The sequence below is a fragment of the Panthera tigris genome, chromosome C1 (assembly GCF_018350195.1).
Source record: "Panthera tigris isolate Pti1 chromosome C1, P.tigris_Pti1_mat1.1, whole genome shotgun sequence".
Lineage (NCBI taxonomy): Eukaryota > Metazoa > Chordata > Mammalia > Carnivora > Felidae > Panthera > Panthera tigris.
In genome coordinates this window covers 186,733,847-186,757,232 of record NC_056667.1, presented here as the reverse complement: position 1 = coordinate 186,757,232, position 23,386 = coordinate 186,733,847, and the positions used below count along the sequence as shown (strand labels likewise).

The 23,386-nt window shown below is 36.4% G+C and overlaps 1 protein-coding gene across 4 annotated transcripts in view; it reads right to left on the bottom strand.

Annotated features, from left to right (window-relative positions):
• The window catches only part of BMPR2 (bone morphogenetic protein receptor type 2), a 191,847-nt gene that overhangs the window by 80,524 nt on the left and 87,937 nt on the right, over window positions 1–23,386 (bottom strand). For all 4 annotated transcript variants that reach the window (XM_042995083.1, XM_007090030.2, XM_042995084.1 and 1 more), the window contains one exon: window positions 307–477. In XM_042995083.1, coding sequence (XP_042851017.1) covers window positions 307–477 — 171 coding nt within the window. The remainder of the gene's footprint in view (window positions 1–306; window positions 478–23,386) is intronic.

Here is a 23,386-nt window from a genome sequence, read left to right as displayed (position 1 = left end):
CTAATATGGTAAAAGAGCTTGTAAGAGGATGGAATTGTAGACATTTGTTTTTCTTCTAGTTTTCTATATTTTCTAAACTTCATAGAAAGGAAATACATTGTTAACATTATAATAGGAAAAATATAAAAATAAACTAAAATCTAACTACCTTTCACAAATATGGAGTTTATGGATGAATATATACATGGATATATATTTTAAAACTGTTTTCCTAGAGAGGGTTTTAATCTATGTCCATGTCCTTGTTAGATAAATTTCAATGATATGAAACACAAAGTTATTTCAGGTAAGAAAAGTATTACTTGCCTTGTTTTACGAGGTTTATATCCCCTTTTGATTTCTCCCAAAGGCCATAGCAAGTGCTACCTTTTGAACATAATATTGTTCCATTTTCATGAGAGATTCGACTCTCGCCTATGCCAAGGTCTTGTTGATAGGGATCTTTAAATGCACATAGACGTTCTTGGTTCTGAGAAGCTAAAATAAATAAAAGAATGACAAATTTATTTTTATGACAATCTTAGCAAAGCATTATTTTATGAAATCTTAGTCATTTTGAAAGGCATAATAAATTTTCCACTAAATCCCTATCAGGACTTGAATAAATTTGTAATTTTATATTTATTCAATAACTTCTTCCTGTTCATTAACTAGCACCAAAGAAGAATCAAACCTGAAAACTGATTTCTCAAAATCAATCCCTTCTTACACAAATTATTCTCACCACTCTCCTGTTAAACAATTTAGGTATGTGAGTAAAGAAATATCATTTTAAAAGTTCATGGTTTAAATTATCAAAACTTCAAAACATAAAAACAAACAATTTAACAAAGTAGAGGGCTAAATAATCTTCTAAAATTTTGCAGGACTCACATTTATCATAGTTTAAAGTCATTTGTAGAAAGCTAAACATACATCATTGGGCACAGTAAACTATGGATAAGGAGAGTGACTACCAGTGGAGTACATGGTTTCTTTTTAGGCAGATGGAAACATTCTAAAATTAGATTGTGATAATGGTTTCACAATTCTGTAAATTTACAAAAAAATAATCCATCACTTAAAATAGTATACAAATTATACCTTAGTAAATTTGTTTAAAAAAAATTTTTTTAACATTTATTTATTTTTGAGAGAGGGAGAGAGGGGGGGAGAGAGAGGGAGAGGGAGAGGGGGAGAGAGGGAGGGAGAGAGAGAGAGAGAGAGAGAGAGAGAGAGTGAGTGAGTGGAGGAGGGGCAGAGAGAGACAGAGACAGAATCTGAAGCAGGCTCCAGGCCCCAAGCTGTCAGCACACAGTGACACAGGGCTCAAACTCATGAGCCGTGGGATCATGACCTGAGCTGAAATCAGACACTTAACCGACTTAAGCCACCCAGGCGCCCCTAATATCCTTAGTTTTTAAAACAAATTTACTGGGGCACCTGGGTGGCAGGTACGCAGTGCAGAGAAGTGAACTGGGGGATAGAAAAGCTGAAGAGAAAAGGGAGCTGCTTTCGCAGAGACTGAACAGGGAAAGAAGAGAAAGGGGAAGAGTGCAGGGCATCGGGATCTGTGCAAGAAAAGCATCCCCCCAAAAAGTAGCTGGAGAGAAAGAAAGAGAAAGAGTGAAAACACTTGCAGGAGACTGACTAGGAAATCTGTTCCCAACAATCATTGACAGGGAGAAAAGAGAGGTTTTCAATATCACCAGGATTCTATAAACAGTGGAGCACAAAGTGTGAAGTTTAGGATCTCAGTGCCTGGTGGTGCTCTGGTGAGGAAGTAGGGTGAATCATCAAGAGCAGGCAGTGCCGGTCTGTGGGGTCCATGTGCCACAGAGGGGAGAAGTAGTTTCCTTGCTTAGAGTGCATCTGGTAGAGGTGTTATGGTCTCCCCACAGGCAAAAGTCCCAGTAGACCCCAGAAAACTGCCATATTTACTGATATTGGGACAAAGACGCCAGATTGTGGCAACACCTGGTGCTAGCTGTGTGTTGTGATTTGCCATAATCTCTGAACCTTTGCTGCTGCACAATCACTGAAAATGCTGAACATTTTCTGAGACAAGCTGGAACCCGGCCATCGTCCAGTGAGAGACTGTCCCCTAGAAAGTCTGCACAGGTCCAAGCTGCTGGGCCTCTGAAGTGTGGGATTTTTAGACACAACCCCTTCCGGCATAAAACTCTGGAGGAAGGTGCCACCTGGCAAATGGACAGCTTGGACACAGACAGGATAGAGGCAGGAAGTGGATAGAGTCAGGAAGTGGATGGAGGCCTGAGACAAAGGAGAGGCGCCTGATCAAGGGTCAGTGAGAGTGCGAAGTTCCTGCACCAGAGACTAGGAAGCTGGGTGAGCCATTACCACCTCTCCCATGATGTGCATGCACACATCCATAAGCGCACCACACGGATCCATCCCAGTAAGCTAAACAGCACCACTTCAATGGAGAACGGAGCCATTACATCAACACCTGCCCAACTACACCCTCCAAGCACATCCCCAGAAGACCAACAGAAGTCACTCCACCTGCTTAGTGTATGGACTATAGAGTGATTCATAGTTTCAGTTCCAGGGGAAACTGGATATAAGTTCATTCAGTTTTCATTCTGTTTGATGGTTCACTTATTTGTTCATTTTCTTTGCTTCTGTTTTTGCTTAAGTTGTTTTCTTCTATTTCATTTTCTTTTATTTTATTCTATTATATATATATTTTTTTATTTTTAAGTTTTATCTTGCCTTTTTTTCCTATCCTTTCCCTTACTCTATCAAGCTTCTTTCAATAAGCAGACTGAAACATATCCAGGATCTAGCTTCCTTTATTTGATTTTTGTACTGTTTTTAATTTTTTAATTTTAATTTTTTTTTTTTTTTAAATTTTTTTTTCAACGTTTTTTATTTATTTTTGGGACAGAGAGAGACAGAGCATGAACAGGGGAGGGGCAGAGAGAGAGGGAGACAAAGAATCGGAAACAGGCTCCAGGCTCCGAGCCATCAGCCCAGAGCCTGATGCGGGGCTCGAACTCACAGACCGCGAGATCGTGACCTGGCTGAAGTCGGAGGCTTAACCGACTGCGCCACCCAGGCGCCCCTTAATTTTTTATTAATACATTTTTTCTTCCTCCAAAATGACAAACCAAAGGAATTTACCCAAAAAGAAAGAACAGCAAGAAATGACAGCCAGAGACTTAATCAAACAGATATAAGTAAGATGTCTGAATTAGAATTTGGAACCAGGATAATAAGAATACTAGCTGAGGTTGAAAAAAGCATAAAAGACACCAGAGAATCCCTTTCTGTGGAGACACAAGAAACAAAATCTAATAAGGCTGAAATTAAAATGCTATAACTGAGATGCAATCTTGAATGGATATCATGACATCAAGGATGGGCAAAGTAGAGCAGTGAATCAGTGATGTAGAAGATAAAATTATGGGGGTACCTGAGTGGCTCAGTTGGTTGAGCTCCCAACTTCGGCTCAGGTCATGATCTTGTGGTCCGTGAGTTTGAGCCCCATGTCAGGTTCTGTACTCATGCTTGGAACCTGGAGACTGCTTTGGATTCTGTGTCTCCCTCTCTCTCTGCCCTCCCGATTGTGCGCTCTCTCTCTCTCTCTCAAAAATAAATAAACATCAAAAAAAAAGAAGATAAAATTATGGGGAATAATGAAACAGAAAAAAAAAAGAGGGCAACCAAGGCAAAAGATCACGATTCAAGACTTAGAGAACTCAGTGACTTATTAAAAAGGAAAAACATCCAAATCATAGGAGTCCCAGAAGATGAAGAGAGAGAAAAGGGGGCAGAAGGTTTACATGAGCAAATTATAGTGGAAAACTTTCCTAATCTGGTGAAGTACACAGACATCAAAATCCAAGAAGCACAGAGAACTCCCATTAGATTCAACAAGAACCAACCATCACCAAGGCATATCATAGTCAAATTCACAAAACAGACAAGACAAGAATTATGAAAGCAGCAAGGGAAAAAAAGTCCTGAACTTATAAGGGAAGACAAATCAGATTCACAGCATATCTATCCACAGAAATGGGGCAGCCTAGAAAGGAGTGGCAGGATATACTCCAGTGTGCTGAATCAGGAAAATATACAGTCAAGAATTCTTTATCCAGCAAGGCTATCATTCAAAATAGAAGAATAGATAAAGAGTTTCCCAGATAAACAAAAACTAAAGGAATTCATGACCACTAAACCAGCCCTGCAAGAAATTTTAAGGGGGGACTCTTTGAGTGGCAAAAAGGCAAAACAAAACAAAAAGACCTAAAGCAACAAAGACTACAAAGGACCAGTGAACGTCACCAGAAACACCAACTCTACAAGGAACACAATGGCACTAAATTCATATATTTCAGTACACATTCTAAATGTAAATGGATTAATCAGGGAAATACAAATCAAAACCACACTGAGATACCACTTCACAATAGTCAGAGTGGCTAAATTAACAACTCAGGAAACAACAGATGCTGGTGAGGATGTGGACAAACAGGAACTCTACTGCACTGTTGGTGGGAATGCAAACTGGTGCAGATGCTCTGGAAAAGAGTGTGGAGGTTCCTCAAAACATTAACAATGGAACTACCCTACAACCCAGCAATAGCATTACTAGGAATTTATCCAAAGGATATAGGAATGCTGATTCATAGGAGCACATGTACCCCAATGTTATAGCAGCACTTTCAACAAGAGCCAAATTATGGAAAGAGTATAAATGCCCATCAACTGATGAATAGATAAAGAAGATGTGGTTTATATATACAATGGAATATTATTCAGCAATCAAAAAAATGAAATCTTGCCATTTTCAACAATGTGGATGGAACTAGAGTATATTACACTAAGCAAAATAAGACAAAGACAAATATCATGATTTCATTCATATGTGGAATTTAAGAAACAAAACAGATGAACAAAGGGGAAGGAAAGCAAAAATAAGATAAAAACCGAAAGTGAGGCAAACCATGAAAGACTCTTAATACAGAGAACAAACTGAGGGTTGTTGGCAGGGTGCGGGTGGGGGGATGGGCTAAATGGGTGATGGACATTAAGGAGGGCACTTGTTGGGATGGGCACTTGATGTTATATTTAAGTGATGAATCACTAAATTCTATTCCTGAAATCATTATTATACTATATGATAACTAACCTGGATTTAAATTAAAAAAAAATTTTTTTAGGGATGCCTGGATGGTTCAGTCAGTTGAGCATCTGACTTCGGCTCAGATCATCATCTCACAGTTCATGAGTTCGAGCCCTGCGTCAGGCTCTGTGCTGACAGCTCAGAGCCTGGAACCTGCTTTGGAATCTGTATCTCCCTTTCTCTCTGCCCCTCCCCCACTCATGCTCTGTCTCTGTCTCTCTCTCAAAAATAAACACTAAAAAAAAAAAAGGAAACTTTGGAAATAACCTAAATGTAAAATATTTTTAAAAAATTTTTTTAATCAATATAAAGCCAGAAACAGAAATGTTCAATCACACCTTATGCTGAAGGAACAACCAATCTATTTCAATGCTAGTTAATCTTTTTCCATATACATAATCTGATTTAACTAATTCCAATAGAATATTTGCCACATAACTTATCAGTTAACAAATATTTATCAACATTGCTGAGAATACCAAAGAAGTAAAAAAGGTTATCAAAAGCAACAGCTAATCTTTATTTGGTTTCTTAAAGTTGACTTTCCTAATATGTTTGACTAGTCAGAATAACAGTCTAATGCACATGACCAATATATTTATTACTCATGGGCTTCTGACTTATTCAGAAGAAGAAATAAGTGAGGTAAGATACACATGAAGATAAGGGTGTATCTTATTTTATATACTATGGCTTAATTCACTAGCACCTTAGCACTGGAAATAATCTGTGAAAATAATGTTTTCTGAACCTACAAAACTAAGCACCAAACTCTGACGAAAAAATAAAAGAGCCAAGAACTATATACCCAAATCCATTTAGACACATAGACCTGCCATATTTATCATAAGAGAAGCACCATCAAAGTATTGGGCAAGGCAAATAAGATATTCACAAGTAGGTAATATAGAGTTCTACCCTTCAAGCATCTTACATGATCTGTTTGGAGATACACAGTAATTACTGATTTCAATAATCACAAAGAATACTTACTAAAAATAAATGTAACTTGATTTCCACATTTAAAACCATTTAGGCAGTCTTCTATGAAATATTACTAATATCAACTAAAGAGCCAGAAAATAAAGTACAGCCTATTTATAAAAACCAATTCTAGGACATCAGTGTAATTATGATTCTACCATATTTCTGCAACATGTAGCCACATATTCAAAGTCATTTAATGACAAGTTTAATTATAGTTACTAGGTTATCTCGCACATTTAATACCAGTATTTCTTTAAACTATCCTAATGTGCAAACTTTACAAATGATTGCAAAGGTTAAAATCAAACATATTTCTAGATATAAAGTAGATACAGCAAAAGATTCATACCTAAAAGTTTTGAACTATAAACAAAAACTCTGTAATGCACATATAAAAAAAGCATATCTATATGGCAGAATTGCTTTTTCCTATCCCATCTCGTTTAAAAATTTATTATTTTTTTAGTAATCTCTACACCCAACATGGGGCTCAAACTGACAACCATGTGATCAAACATCATATGCTCTTCTGACTCAGCCAGCCAAGAGGCCCCTCCATTTTATTTTGAAGGTTTTGAGGGGTTTTTTTTTGAAGTCTAATGCCTCCCTCCTCAGTGCAAACATTCCACATAATCACTACACAATACCAAAATCAAGAAATTGACATTAAGATAATTCATAGTTTATTCAGATTTCACCAGTTATACATGCAATAATCTATGTGTATGAGTGTAAATCTATGCGATTCTGTTACATTCTATCAAAATCACAATACTCAACTGTACTATCCCAAGATTCCTTTATGTTAACCATTTATAATCACCATCTGTTTCCATTCCTAAAAAATAGCAACTACTAATCTGTTATCCAGCTTGATATTGTTATTTCTTGATTGTTATATAAAGAGAATCATGCAATACATATCCATTTGAGATTGGTTTTTTTCACTAAGCAAAATTTCCTTAAGGCTCATCCAAGTTGCTGCCTGTATCAACAGTTTATTACTTTTTATGGAGTCATATTCCATTGTATGGATGTACCACAATCTGTCTAACTTTTCACCCTTCAAAAGGTCATTTGGGTAGTATCCAGGTTTTGGCTACCAGAAATAAAACTGCTATGAACATTTGTGTACATGTTCAATTTTAACAGAAATTTTATTTAAAGTAAAACGAGAATAATACTCTATAAAGTATGTTGTCTACAAAAAGGAACTTGACATTAGACCATTTGCTCTACCAACAGAATACATTATGCCCCATCATATACATTTGTGCACTAAAAACTTACATAGCATTCGAATTCCCTTTCTCTGACCAAGTACTTGTAGTACTGTCAGTAATTGGCTTGTATTACAAAATCTTGGTTTAAAGAGTCATGCAAGTAGTAGTCCTTACATATAAACAAAGTAAAATGTGGCAAAATAAATAACAGCTAATTATGGCATTAAATATCTGAAATGAGAGACTCCAGTTACGGGGTGTTTTTGTTGTGATTTAAACAAAGACTGGTCCTTTGTAATAAGGTCAAACAGGCCAAGTATGCCCTCTTTCCCTTCTGATGCCTGGACACCAAAGGCCGTTTAATGTGGAAACCTCTGCTGGCCAGCTTTTCCTAGAAGCATGCCAAGGACAAGATTGATCCATCAATCTTTATCTCTATTTTCTTTACCCTACATTAAAAGTAAATAGGCATTTGGCAAATAAGTTTTCACATAATAAATGTGAATTTCACATTAAAATACTCAAAACTACAATGAAACAACAGTACTACCATCTATTAGAATGACTAAAAGTTAAACATAAAACAAAACAGAAACCTCTTGACAATATCAAGTAGTGCCAAGGATGTTGACACAGATGGGGAAACAATTCTAACAAAAATGTAAAACAGTACAGCCACTGTGGAAAATAGTTTGATATTTTCTTATAAGTTAAACATTTAACATTTAACTCATTAACCCCACTCCTAGGTGTTGACCTAAATGTAATGAAAATCTATGTTCACACAAAAACTTACATGTAAATGCTTATAATGACTTTATTTGTAGCCACCCAAAACTATTTATAACCCAAATGTCTCTCAACTTAAGAATGGATAAACAAAGACATGGAGAACTTGAAAGCATATTATTAAGTGAAAGAAACCAATCTGAAAGGCTACATACTGTATTATTCCAACTATATGACATTCTGGAAAAGGCAAAACTATGGTGACAGTAAAAAGATCAGTGGTTGCCAGGGGTTGGGGGAAGGGAGGGATGAATGGGCAGAACACAGAGTATTTTTAGGTCAGTGCAATTCTTCTGTATGATACTGTAATGATGGATGCATGTCATTATACATTTGTCCACTGAATGTACGATACCAAGAATGAACCCAAGATTAAACTGTGGACTCTAAGTAATTATGTGTTATCTGTAGGTTCATTAATTCTAACAAATGTATCACAGAGGTTCAGGATATCAATAGTGGAGGCAGCTGTGCCTGTACTTTTCCACTTCCTTTTGCTGTGAACCTAAGGCTGCTCTAAAAAATAAAGTTTATTTAGGGCACCCGGTTGGCTTAGTTGGTTGAGTGTCAGACTTCAGCTCAGGTCATGAGTGCAAGCCCCTCATCAGGCTCTGTGCTAATAGCTCGGAGCCTGGAGTCTGCTTTGGATTCTGTCTCCCTCTCTCTCTCTCTCTGTCTCTCAAAAATAAATAAACATTAAAAAAAAAATTTTAAGTTTATTTTTAAAAAAATGGTACTTTTGAGAAATGCAATGCTTTATCTCAAAAAGAAATTTCTGATGCATAAAATTCAGATATAAAGTAACTTGGTATGGATGATTTTCAAGGATGTGAGAGGAGGGTGAGGGTTCTTGTGGCCACACATCTCAAATTACATCTAAAAGGTGACTGAATGGTGTAACCTATTGATTGTGGAATATTTATTATTTTTTAGCACATAAAAGAATTATCAATAGTTCATATAAGGAAAATTCAGATTTTATACTTAGGATAATTTTCATTGGTTTACCTATAATTTATAAGGGAAAAGAACAAATGCAATCAACACTAAGTGCTTGTTCCATTCACTAGCTGCAGAATTACATGCATTTTAAAACATTTTTAATTTTGTAACATTCAGTGATAGACAACAAGCCAAAACATCAGACTATATACATTATCCTTCTCACACTCCATTTATTTGTTTTACCTCTTCCTCACATCAACCTTTTTCTCATAACCACAAATATTCAACATGCCAATTTCCTCAGAGAGATGCAATCATATAAATTTTTAATTCTACTATACAAGCCCTACTTAGTATCACAAAAGTAAAACCTGAAGCACAGATAGAGAAATCTCCTATAAAACATTCTTCTTCTTAACATTTTAAAACATTTTTAATTTTGTAACATTCAGTGATAGACAACAAGCCAAAACATCAGACTATATACATTATCCTTCTCACACTCCATTTATTTGTTTTACCTCTTCCTCACATCAACCTTTTTCTCATAACCACAAGTATTCAACATGCCAATTTCCTCAGAGAGATGCAATCATATAAATTTTTAATTCTACTATACAAGCCCTACTTAGTATCACAAAAGTAAAACCTGAAGCACAGATAGAGAAATCTCCTATAAAACATTCTTCTTCTTAACATAAACCAGGCTTAGTCTTCAACAGTCATGTCTACAAAGTAAATCTAATGAATGGAACATGTGACCCTGTATTGTGTTTACATCTATCCATTTATTTATGTCAAGTTAAAGAGGATTTATTTGTGTGTGTTCCCTTTAACAAATCAAATTAAATTTAGTTCTGAAAATTAGCTGGCTCATATTCAGTATTTCCAAGATAGTGATACTGAATATATTTCTGAGGAAATATATTGAATATATTTTCTGAGGAAGTCAATGTCATGAAGTATTTATCCCTAACCTAAAAACCTCAATAGCTATATCAGAAGTTGAGAAGAATACCACCATAAATACCAGTCTCCAGCTTATGTTCAACCAATTCTGCCCTCATCAGCCATTAAAATGTACAACCACTTTATTTCTAGTGGAAGAACTGCCACTTTCCCTCATCTGCCTCTCTAGCTAGGATCAATAGGAACAGTTATAATACAATAATGAAGATTTGTCTACTACCTTCAATCAATTCCTTCCTGAAAATTGGCAAGGTGGTAAAAAAAAAAAAATCTAGTCAATGATAATCCTACAATGTCAAAATCAATTCTCACCTAATAGAGAGATATTACATTTCAAAATATAAAACATGCTAAGTAGAAATCTTCCCGTAGCTTTGGTCAAACATTTCATCCTTTGCAAAAACAAACTAACTTCCTTCAATTAATAGCAAATATTTGTTACCTTGAGACAGAAAAACATACATTTAACTATTAAATGGAAATTATAATCGGAATCTTTGCGATATTCCCAATAATCCTATGAGATGGGCATTATCATTTCAATTTTACAAAGAAGGATACTAAAACATACAGAGGAATAAAGAAGTTGTCCCAAATCACCCAGCTGTTAAGTATCAGGGTAAAGTTTCAAACTCATGTTTGTCTGATTCCAGAATGTCTGCCAAATAGATATTAGGCTAACTTATCAGAAAATTTAGGAGTTTTTTTAATTGTTTCATAATTTTATTTGATGTATTTCATTTTTTTTGTAGTTTCAAGTTTTTTTTTTTTTTTTTAATTTCAGGAGAATTTAGTGATTCATCACTTACATATAACACCCAGTGGTCATCCCAGCAAGTGCCCTCCTTAATGCTCATCACACATTTAGCCCATCTCCCTACCTACCTCCCTTCCAGCAACCCTCAGTTTGTTCTCTGTATTTAAGAGTCTCTTATGGTTTGCCTCCCTCTCTTTTTATCTTACTTTTGCTTCCCTTCCCCTAATTTCATCCGTTTTGTTTCTTAAATTCCACATGAATGAAATCATATATTTATCTTTCTCTGATGCAATTTCAAGTTTTTATTTGAATTCCAGTTAGTTAAAATTCAGTGTAATATTAGTTTAAGGTGAAACTTAGATTTTTATTTTCATTATTTTTTCTTTTGAATTTCTAATTATTTTCATTCAATTTGTTGTATTTTAAACTGTTTACATAGCAAAAACCAAAGGTATAAGCAGTAATCTCTGGATGGAGAGAACTGAATGTTCTTTTGATTTCTGTGCCCTTTTGAATTCTTTTTCTATAATGAAGACCATGCATTATTTCTATAATGAATTTTAAAACTAATTTAACAAAAAAATTAAAAGGGTCTAAAATTTTAAAAGGGCTCTTTTTCTTCTTAAATTTTAATGATTATACTCTACTTAATGTTTTGATGGATATTTGGTTAAAAAGTATTTTCAAGTATCAATTTATATTTCTAGCAATATAAGACTAAAAAAGATAAAATGCCCAAAGAAACACAAAAGATAAAATGCCCAAAGAAATGCCTTCCAAACAGCCTTGTTGCACCATAAAATCATAACTAGAAAAATTATCCTTCAATTATTTTGTTATTTTGATAAACACAAACAACTCATTTCTCAGTAAGTTGTTTTTCATCATATATCATGGAAGGTCAAATTTTTAAAAAAATTTTTTTTATACATTTATTTATTTTTGAGAGACAGAGCACCAGCAGGGGAGGGGCAGAGAGAGAAGGAGACACAGAATCCGAAGCAGGCTCCAGGCTCTGAGTTGTCAGCACAGAGCCCGATGCGGGGCTTGAACCCACAAACCGCGAGATCATGACCTGAGCTGAAGTCGGATGCTCAAACGACTGAGCCACCCAGGCGCCCCGAAGGTCAAATTTAATAAATGATAAGAATCATTAAATAAGTTTGACTCTAGGTGGGCCTAGAACCAAAGTTACCAGCCTGCTAAATAGATTACAACCATGGGGGTACTCCAGAATTGTTCCAATGGGTGTGTAGCAGGTGCAACTGCTCCTCAAGCATCATCTGTGAACTGAATGAGTATGTTGTCCACAATAAAGGCATTACTGATTTGTAAATACACTAGATGCCATTATGAGTCATAAATGCCATTAAAAAAATTTTTTTTAATTGTTTATTTATTGTTGAGAGAGAGAGACAGAGTGTGAGCAGGGGAGGGGCAGAGAGAAAGGGAGACACAGAATCTGAAGCAGGCTCCAGGCTCTGAGGCGTCAGCACAGAGCCAGAATGGGGTTTGAACCCACAAGCCGCGAGATCACAACCTGAGCTCAAGTCGGATGCCCAACCGACTGAGCCACCCACGTGCCCAGTAATAAATGCCATTTTAAAGTATGGGTAAATTCAGTGATTACATATTTCTTTTTTCTCTCTAAAATCTTTAAAAAAAAATTTTTTTAATGTTTATTTTTGAGAGAGACACAGAGCATGAGTAGGGGAAGGGCAGAGAAAGAGAGAGACAGAATCTAAAGCAGGATCCAGGCTCTGAACTGTCAGCACAGAGCCTGAAGGTGGCCTCGAACCCACAAACTGTGAGATCATGGCCTGAGCCGAAGTCAGACGCTTAACCGACTGAGCCACCCAGGCGCCCCTCTAAAATATTTTTTAAATAGGCAATGCGCTGCATGGTTTAAAATACAGAAATATAAAGATACATAGTGAAAAGTTTCACTCATACCTTTGTTCCCAGTTGCCTATTCAAATGTTCCCTTCATTCCACCTCAGGAAACAACTATTCTTTTTTTTTTTTTTTTTTTTAATATGTGAATGAAACAAAAATTTCATGGAACATTCATCATTACATGTACAATTATTATGTATAATGCACACTGATATTTTCTACTCTCATCTCTCTCTCTCTCTCTCTCTCTCTGTCTTTTATTTTTTTTTCATGAAATTTATTGTCAAATTGGTTTCCATACAACACCCAGTGCTCATCCCAAAAGGTGCCCTCCTCAATACCCATCACCCACCCTCCCCTCCCTCCCACCCCCCATCAACCCTCAGTTTGTTCTCAGTTTTTAACAGTCTCTTATGCTTTGGCTCTCTCCCACTCTAACCTCTTTTTTTTTTTTTTTTTTCCTCCTTCCCCTCCCCCATGGGTTTCTGTTACGTTTCTCAGGATCCACATAAGAGTGAAACCATATGGTATCTGTCTTTCTCTGTATGGCTTATTTCACTTAGCATCACACTCTCCAGTTCTATCCACGTTGCTACAAAAGGCCATATTTCATTTTTTCTCATTGCCATGTAGTATTCCATTGTGTATATAAACCACAATTTCTTTATCCATTCATCAGTTGATGGACATTTAGGCTCTTTCCATAATTTGGCTATTGTTGAGAGTGCTGCTATAAACATTGGGGTACAAGTGCCCCTATGCATCAGTACTCCTGTATCCCTTGGGTAAATTCCTAGCAGTGCTATTGCTGGGTCATAGGGTAGGTCTATTTTTAATTTTCTGAGGAACCTCCACACTGCTTTCCAGAGCGGCTGCACCAATTTGCATTCCCACCAACAGTGCAAGAGGGTTCCCGTTTCTCCACATCCTCTCCAGCATCTATAGTCTCCTGATTTGTTCATTTTGGCCACTCTGACTGGCGTGAGGTGGTATCTGAGTGTGGTTTTGATTTGTATTTCCCTGATAAGGAGCGACGTTGAACATCTTTTCATGTGCCTGTTGGCCATCCGGATGTCTTCTTTAGAGAAGTGTCTATTCATGTTTTCTGCCCATTTCTTCACTGGGTTATTTGTTTTTCGGGTGTGGAGTTTGGTGAGCTCTTTATAGATTTTGGATACTAGCCCTTTGTCCGATATGTCATTTGCAAATATCTTTTCCCATTCCGTTGGTTGCCTTTTAGTTTTGTTGGTTGTTTCCTTTGCTGTGCAGAAGTTTTTATCTTCATAAGGTCCCAGTAATTCACTTTTGCTTTTAATTCCCTTGCCTTTGGGAATGTGTCGAGTAAGAGATTGCTATGGCTGAGGTCAGAGAGGTCTTTTCCTGCTTTCTCCTCTAAGGTTTTGATGGTTTCCTGTCTCACATTCAGGTCCTTTATCCATTTTGAGTTTATTTTTGTGAATGGTGTGAGAAAGTGGTCTAGTTTCAACCTTCTGCATGTTGCTGTCCAGTTCTCCCAGCACCATTTGTTAAAGAGACTGTCTTTTTTCCATTGGATGTTCTTTCCTGCTTTGTCAAAGATGAGTTGGCCATACGTTTGTGGGTCTAGTTCTGGGGTTTCTATTCTATTCCATTGGTCTATGTGTCTGTTTTTGTGCCAAGGAAACAACTATTCTTAACTAAGTTACTTAGGCATACTTTCAAAGTTTCTTTATCATTACATATTTTCTAAATCAACAGATTCTAAAAGGCTGATGTTAAAAAGAAAAACTATTCTTTATTACTTTGACAATGCCCCAAATTAAGGCAAATATATAACTGAGAAGCTTCAGTAGCCATTCAATCCTGGCATCATCAAAGAATGGAATGTGAGCAGTCTGGTATATGATAAATCATGGGCTTCAGAGTTGGGTGAATCAGAATTCAAATCCCAATTTCCCTACTTGCTTCAGTTTCTTAATTTGTACCAAAAAAAATAAATAAAAATAGAAATAGGGGCACCTGAGTGGCTCAATCAGTTAAGCATAAACTCTTCGTTTCTCTCAGGTCATGATCTTGCAGTTCATGAGTATGGGCTCTGTGTCAGGCTCTACACTGATGGTATGGAGCCTACTTGGGATTCTCTCTCTCCCTCTCTTTCTCTGCCCCACTGGTGAGCTCTCTCTCTCTCTCTCAAAATAAATAAATAAATAAGCTTTAAAAATTTTAAAGAAAAATAATAAAAATAAAAATAAATATCCTAATTTGATGGATGGTTGGTAGGATATTTGTGTAAATCAATTCGTGCAAAATATGGGAGTAATATTAATCTTACTCTCCATGTAATTTTTTTAAAAATGGTTTTTAAAAACATTATACAGTATGATATCATTTATGAAAAATAAAATAACCCAAAATAATAATGTAGGTTGTTTATGGATGCATATATGTGCTGAAATTATAGGTATAATGAAAAAAAAAAAGGATTCATACCAACTTCAGGAGAGTGATCAGTTTTGGTAAGGACTACAGGAAATGAAATTAGGGAGTGGAGCTTTCACTAACCTAATACGTGCACACAAACATTTTTTAAACAAATCAAGTGCAAATATGACAAAATGTACCACTTGTTAAATCTTGGGCTAAGAAGAAAATCATGATAAAATCAACAGATGCAGAAAAAGCACTTGAAAAAAACCAATACCCATTCATGATGAAAACTCTCAGCAAACTAGGAATAGAGGGAAACATCCTCAACTTGATTTTGATAGTGAAGATGGCATGTCTGGGCAGGGGGTATATTAGCATTCTCTGTACTTTCCATTCAATTTTACAGGTAACATAAAACTATTAATAATACAGACACTCTTTAAATATATATATGGGGGGAGATGAAGAGGTATGATGAAAAACTAGGTAAAAGATGGAATTACTGCAATAATTACATTTTTAAAAAGATTTAGACAGTTACACTTTATATTTTGATTGGTACATGCTGGTCGACACCCTGAGTACAAATCAACACATGAACAGCAGTTTCTAACTTAGGCAGGACCACTTGTCCAGAAGAATCAATTGGAAATATGTGGAAGCAATAAAGACATAACCTTGTTTCATTGAGGTTTGCAGATATTGGATTTTTGACAAACTGAAGGTTTGTGGCAAACTTGCATCACGGAAGGCTCTCAGCACCATTTTTCCAACAGCACTGGCTCACTTTATGTCTGTGTGTCTTATTTTGATAATTCTCACAATATTTCAAACTTTCTTATTATATAATCATTACGGTGAACTTTGAGTAGTGATCTTTGCTTTTACTATTGTAATTGTTTTGAGTTGCCATAAACTGCAACCATATAAGACGGATAATTTAATTGATAAATGTGTGTGTTCTGATTGCTCCACTGACCAACAGTTCCCCCATCTCTCTCTTCCTCTCCTTGGACCTTCCTATTTTCTGTGACACAACAATATTGAAATTAGGGCAGTTAATAACCTTACAATGGCCTCTACATGATCAAGTGAAAAGAAGAGTCACACATCTCTCACTTTCAATCAAAAGCTAGAAATGCTTAAGCATTTATTTACCCTCCGTATGCAGAGCCTAAATAGGCTAAAAGTCAGGCCTCTTATGCCAGTTAGCCAAGTTGTGAATACAAAGGAAAATTTCTTGAAGGAAATTAAAAGTGCTATTCCACTGAACATATGAATGATAAGAAAGCCAAATGGCCCTATTGCTGATATGGAGAAAGTTTTAGTGGTCTGGATAGAAGATCAAACCAGTCACAGCATTCCCTTAAGTCAAAGCCTAATCCAGAGCAAAGCTCTAGCTTTCTTTAATTCTATGAAGGCTGAGAGAGGTGAGGAAGCTACAGAAAAGCTGGAAGTTAGCAGAGGTTGATTCATGAAGTTTAAGAAAAGAAGCCATCACTATAACAAAGAAGGGCAAGATGAAGCAGCAAGTACTGATGTAGAAGCTGCTGCAACTTATCCAAAAGATCCAGCTAAGATAATTAATGTAAGTGGTTATACCAAACAACAGATTTTCAAGAGCACCTGTGTGGCTCAGCCAGTCAGGCATCTGACTCTTGATTTCAGTTCAGGTTATGATCTCATGGTACATGGATTTGAGCCCTGCAGTGACAGTGCCGAGCCTGCTTGGTATTCATATTCTCTCTCTCTCTCTCTCTCTCTCTCTCTCTCTCTCTCTCTCTCTCTCTTTCTGTTTCCCACCCCCCCTTTGCCCCTCCCCTGCTAATGTCTGCTCTAAATAAATAAATAAATAAGTAAACTTTTTAAAAAAAGAGAGATTTTCGATGTGGATGACACAGCCTTATATAGGAAAAAGATGCCACCTAAGACTTTCATAGCTAGAGAGAAGTCAATGACTGGCTTCAAAGCTTCAAAGCACAGGCTGGCTCTCTTGTTTGTTAGAAATTAATGCAGCTGGTAACCAAAATGAAACCAATGTTCATTGACTAATCCCCAAATCCTATGGTCCCTAAGAATTATGCTAAATCTATCTTCTTATATTCCATGAAAGAACAAGAAAACTAGATGACAGCACATCTGTTTACAACATGGTTTACTGAATATTTTAAGTGCATTGTTGAGACCTACTGCTCAGAAAAAAACAAAACAAAAAAACCTTTCCAAATATTACTGCTCACTGAAAATGCACCTGGTCACTCAAGAGTTCTGATCAAGATGGACAAAGAGACTAATGTTGCTTTCATGCCTGCTAACATAACATCTATTCTACACCCCATAGATCCAGGAGTCATTTTGACTTTCAAGTCTTATTATTTCTTTTAACTTTATTTATTTATTTTTAGAGAGACAGCACGCACAAGCAGGGAAAGGGCAGAGAGAGGAAGAGAGAATCCCAAGCAGGCTCTGTACTGCAGGGCTCGATCTCACAAACTGTGAGATCAGGACCTGAGTTGAAATCAAGAGTCAGACACTCAACTGACTATGCCACCCAGGCACCCCTCTAGTCTTATTATTTAAGAAATACATTGTGGAGCGCCTGGGTGGCTCAGTTGGTTAATTGTCTGACCAGTGTTTTGGGCTTAGGTCATGATCTCACGATTCGTGGGTTTGAGCCCCAAGGAGGGGTCTGCGCTGACAGTGCAATGCCTGCTTGGGATTCTCTCTCTCTCTCCCTTCCTGCCCCTCCCAAGCTCATTCATTCTCTCTCTCTCTCTCTCTCTCTCTCTCAAAATAAATAAATAAACAAAAAAAAAAAAGAAATACATGTGTATAGCTGCCATAAACAGTGATTCCTCTGATGGATCTGGGCAAAGTAAATTGAAAACCTTCTGGAAAGGATTCGCCATTCAGGTTGCCATTAAAAACATTAATGATTCATGGAAAGAGGTCAAAGTATCAAAATGAACAGGAGTTTGGAAGATGCTGATTCCAACTCTCATGGATAACTGAGGAGTTCAAGACTTCAACGGAGTAAGTAATTGCAAATATGGTGAAAAATACAACAGAACTAGAATTAGGAGAGTCTGAAGATATGACTAAATTGTTGCAATCTCATGATAAAACTTGCACAGATGAGGAGCTGCTTCTTACAGATGAGCAAAGAAAGTGGTTTCTTAAGACAGACCTACTCCTGATGAAGACACTGTAAGGACTGTTGAAATGACAACAAAAGATTTAGAACATTACATAAACTTAGCTGATAAAGGAGTGGCAGATTTTGAGAGGATTGATTCCATTTTTGAAAGTGTTCTACTGTGGATTAAAATGCTATCAGAAGTATTATGTGCTACAGAGAATTTGTCCTTGAAAGGCAGAGTCAATTGCTGAGACAAACTGTTGTCTTATTTTAAGAAATTGCCACAGGTACCCCAAACTTGAACAACCACCACCCTGATCAGTCAAAAGCAACCAACATCAAGACAAGACACTCTGACCCCCCCATTAGCAAAAAGATGATGACTCACTGAAAGCTCAGAAGAGGGTCAGTATTTTTTAGCAATAAAATATTTTTATTTTTTGAAGCTTATTTATTTGGTGGGGGCAGGGGGAAGAGGGACAGAAAGAGGAGAGAGAGAATCCTAAGCAGGCTCCATATGGTCAGCACAGAGCCCAATACTGGGCTGGATCTCACCAACCGTGAGATCATGAGCTGAGCCAAAATCAAGAGTGAGATGCTTAACTGACTGAGCTACCCAGGTGCCCCAGCAATAAAGTATTTTTAAATTAAGGTAGGTACACTGTTTTTAGATATGATGCTATTGCACACTTAGTAGACTACAATATAGTGTAAACATAACTTTTATATGCACTGGGAAACCAAGAAATTCATTTAACTCATTTTTTTAAAGTTTATTTTGAGAGAGACAGAGGCAGGGCAAGTGGGGGAGGGGCGGAGAGAAAGGGGGGGGGGGGGAGAGAGAGAGAGAGAGAGAGAGAGAGAGAGAGAGAGAGAATCCCATGCAAGCTCTGTGCTGCCAGCACAGAGCCCGATGTGGGGTTCAAACTCACAAAACAATGAGATCATGACCTGAGCCGAAACCAAGAGTCAGATACTTAACTAACTGAGCCACCCAGGTGCCCCCCCATTTGACTCACTTAACTGTGATATTCACTTTACTGTAGTGGTCTGGAACCAATCCACAGTATTTCTGAGGTACGCATTTATTTTGTTTGTTGTTTTGTTTTGGTTGTCACATGACTGGGGGGTCTTCATTAAGCTTTAAGCCCATGGCCAGTGGTATTAAATATTCTGCAATACGCAAAAAAGCTTTGCTGGTAAAAGAAACATCCTCTCTCTTGGGGCCCCTGGGTGGCGCAGTCGGTTAAGCGTCCGACTTCAGCCAGGTCACGATCTCGCGGTCTGTGAGTTCGAGCCCCGCGTCAGGCTCTGGGCTGATGGCCTGGAGCCTGTTTCCGATTCTGTGTCTCCCTCTCTCTCTGCCCCTCCCCTGTTCATGCTCTGTCTCTCTCTGTCCCAAAAATAAATAAAAAACGTTGAAAAAAAAAAATTTAAAAAAAAAAAAAAAAAAAAAAAACATCCTCTCCAAAATGCTATCTCACCCCCACAGTAGGGAGGTACAAAGGAAATTTATGATATGATTCTTGATTTTTAAAACTTTTAAGACAGGAAAATATAATATACATAATTAATTAAATTATGTGAATATGTTTGTCAAATAAGAGAATGTAAAAAAAATGTGATTTTTAATTTTCCTTAGATTAGGTAGTCAACTGAATCCAATCAATTCTTATTCTCTGTCAAATGAACTGCTGCTTCTGATTTCAAACTCAGATTTTCGGGGCGCCTAGGTGGCTCAGTCGGTTAAGCGTCCGACTTCAACTCAGGTCACGATCTCGCGGTCTGTGAGTTCGAGCTCCATGTCGGACTCTGGGCTGATGGCTCAGAACCTGGAGCCTGCTTCGGATTCTGTGTCTCCCTCTCCCCCCCCCCCCGCCGCCTCGTTAATGCTCTGTCTCTGTCTCAAAAATAAACGTTAAAAAAAAAATTAAAAAAAAAAAAACTCAGATTTTCTTGCTTCCTTTCTATCCTGGAATCATTTTTGTGTCAGAACTGTTAGCACAACTCATAATGCGCATTAGACTTTCAGAGGTGAAGCTAGATTTTAGTTCCTCTTCACCAACCTGGGAATGGTGGACTAATTACAAATGTTTATAGATTTTCCTTCTTTTTTTAATCCAACCAATTTATTAGCATCAGCTAAGTACTGTTCTCTTTTTATCATATGTTTGTTGATATCCTGAATCCTTTCAATGCAAAGAGTTTGGTCTTCTTTCAGAATAGGAAAACAATACTGATTTATACTTTGATAACAGTTTTCATTCCTTTTTCTTATCTCTGCTTCAGAAATGACAGTAATATTATGAATCCACAGTCTCCAAAATCAGTACATTCTATTTCACTGTTTTCATTTTTTCCTCTGCTCCTGTGAGAGCTTGTTGAAGTATTCTTCCAGGCCATTATTCAGTCTTTATAGTATGTACCATGTCTGTTTTTTGGTTTTTTTTTTTTTTTACTTCTTTTAATACTAATTTTATTTTTCCTATTGATTTTTTTCTCCTTTTAATAAAACAAATTTTCAAACCACAGAAAAGTATGACATAAACTACATTACCCACCATCCAAATAAAACAAATGTTAATACTTGGGCTTAAATAGCTTGAATCCACTCTAAATGTTACATTTACACCTGGAAATTTCTCTGGACCCTTCCCTGATCCTGTTTCCTGAGAAGAAACTGCACTCATGAAATTTGTATTTAACCTTTAAATCTATGGTTTCATATTTTTACTACATATATATATGTATCCATAAACAGCATTTGGCATTGTTTGAGGGTGTTTCTAAAATATGCATAAAATTGGGGTTCCTGGCTGGCTCAGTTGGTAGAGCATGCAACTCTTGATCTTGGGGTCATGAGCTCAAGCCCCACATTGGGTGTAGAGTTTACTTTAAAAAGAAATCTGCATGAAAAGTAGTTCACAGAATCCTGGAACTTTTTAAATTTAAATATTGTTTGTAAGATTCATCAAAGTTTATTGAATTTTTAATTACATCCTTCAAGATGTAAGTAAGTACAAGGATGTTCTTCCTCTCTGTTTAACAGTACTCTTGGGCTCCTGTTTGATTCAGTTAGTACAGCATGTGACTCTTGATCTCAGGGTCATAAATTTGAGCCCCATGTTGGATGTGAAACCTACTTGAAAGAAAGAAAAAAGTACTCTCAGGATTCTTAATAGCATGAGTATTCTAATGCCAATTTAAACACTGTGGCTTTTTTTTTTTTTTTTGCCTCTTTAACTTCATATATTTTTCAAATGTAGAATCAACTTCTAAGAATTCTAAATAATGTTCTATTTCTCCATGATATGCAATTTTCATTACTTTTATTTAACAGAATTAAGTAAAATTCTATTGAATAAATCATGTTTGCCAAATAACTAAAAACGGGTTAAAAGAAGGGGTGTGAACATTCTAGATCTGAGTATCCAGGTAGTAGCTGACAAAAACAGTGATAAGATTCCAAAAAACTAGAACTTTAGAAAGCAAAGGAAGAGAGTTCACTTAGTCAAATGGAAATGCTTAAAGAAAAAAAGCAAGGATTCTAGCAAAGACAGTATGAAAACAACCTTATTTTTGGCAACAGGACATCTTACTTTCTCAGTCCAACATTTTGAGAACAGCCTACACTTTTTCTATCTTCAAGATATAGCACACAAGCTAGGTCTATAAATGTAAAACTCTAGAAATTGTACACAATTATAGAGAACAGATTTTTCAAACTAACTCTACAAAAGCTTTTTAAAACTTAGTGATAACTGGGGTGCCTGGGTGGCTCAGTCGGTTAAGTATCCAACTCTTGATCTTGGCTCAGGTCATGATCTTAAAGGTCTGGAGATAGAGCCTGGAGTAGTGATCCGTGCTGAGCATGGATGGAGCCTGCTTGGGACACTCTCTCCCTCTGCCCCTGCCCCACTCCTGCTCTCTCTTCCCCCTCTAAATAAATAAATAAATAAATAGATAAATAAATAAATAAATAAATAAATACCAATTTATATTTTAGAGAGATTTGGCAGACATGAAAATTGTAGTTATAAATATCAGTTTACTTATAGGCAGATACATACTGAAGAACAAAATAAATAAGAAAATTGGTTCAAAGAATATAAAAAATTCATATGTCAAAATGAAGGCAACTTTTTAAAATAAAGAAAAATGAGAAGAGGAAAGAAATGATTATGTCTTGGCTGGCATCTACTTTGAATATCTGTTAAAATCAGAGATACAGATGGGGTAAAAAGGAGAGATTGAAATAATAGAGGCCAAATTCTAACACAAGACACTGACAAAGAAAACAAGAGAATGAAGCATTCAAATTTTTAAAAAAATCAATTTTATAGATGTGGTAAATGAATGTTTTCAGCAAAAAAGTATCAGTATATAAAATTGGCAATGTGTTAATATGCCATTTAAGCTGAAGATGTCCAGTCATTTATTAAAAAAAAAAAAAAACCAAAAACAAAAACAAACAAAGAAACTTTGTAATCCATGTTTTCATTTTTTAAATTTTATTTTAAGTAGGCTCCATGCCCAGCAGGGGGCTTGAACCCTGAGATTAAGAGTTGCATGCTCTACTGACTGAGCCAGCCAGGCCCCCCTTTGTAACCTATGTTTTTGTTGTTGAGTAGTAATGTCTCATTCTACTGTTTGATACTGGGGGGGGGGGGGGGGGGGGTGGGAGGGGGGAAGGGCAGTAATGAAAGATTGACAGAGGAGAATTAGCATATGTTTCCAAAGATCTCAATGGCTTATCTGTAGTAATTTTTTTTTAATATGAAGCTGCTTTCTAAAAATAGATATCTCACTTTATTATTTTTCTATTTACTCTTTTATTCTAAAAAAATCATTATAGATGTATATTGCTGAAGAAATCACCAGAAAATTTGTTATGAGAAACTATTCACTCATATCCCTATAAATAAGTTATGCTAATACAGATTCCTATAATAGAGCCAATATCAAGATCTATTACATGGGACTTTATTATAGAATTTTATTATTTGACAGTTTATAAGAAATGGCTAAAGTTTTTTAAGTATTCTCTATTTTAACCAGATCTCCACTTATGAAAAATCTTGAAATGGATGTCTTAGTATAGTACATATAAGGAGCACACATTAATAAACAAGAACTGACTCAGT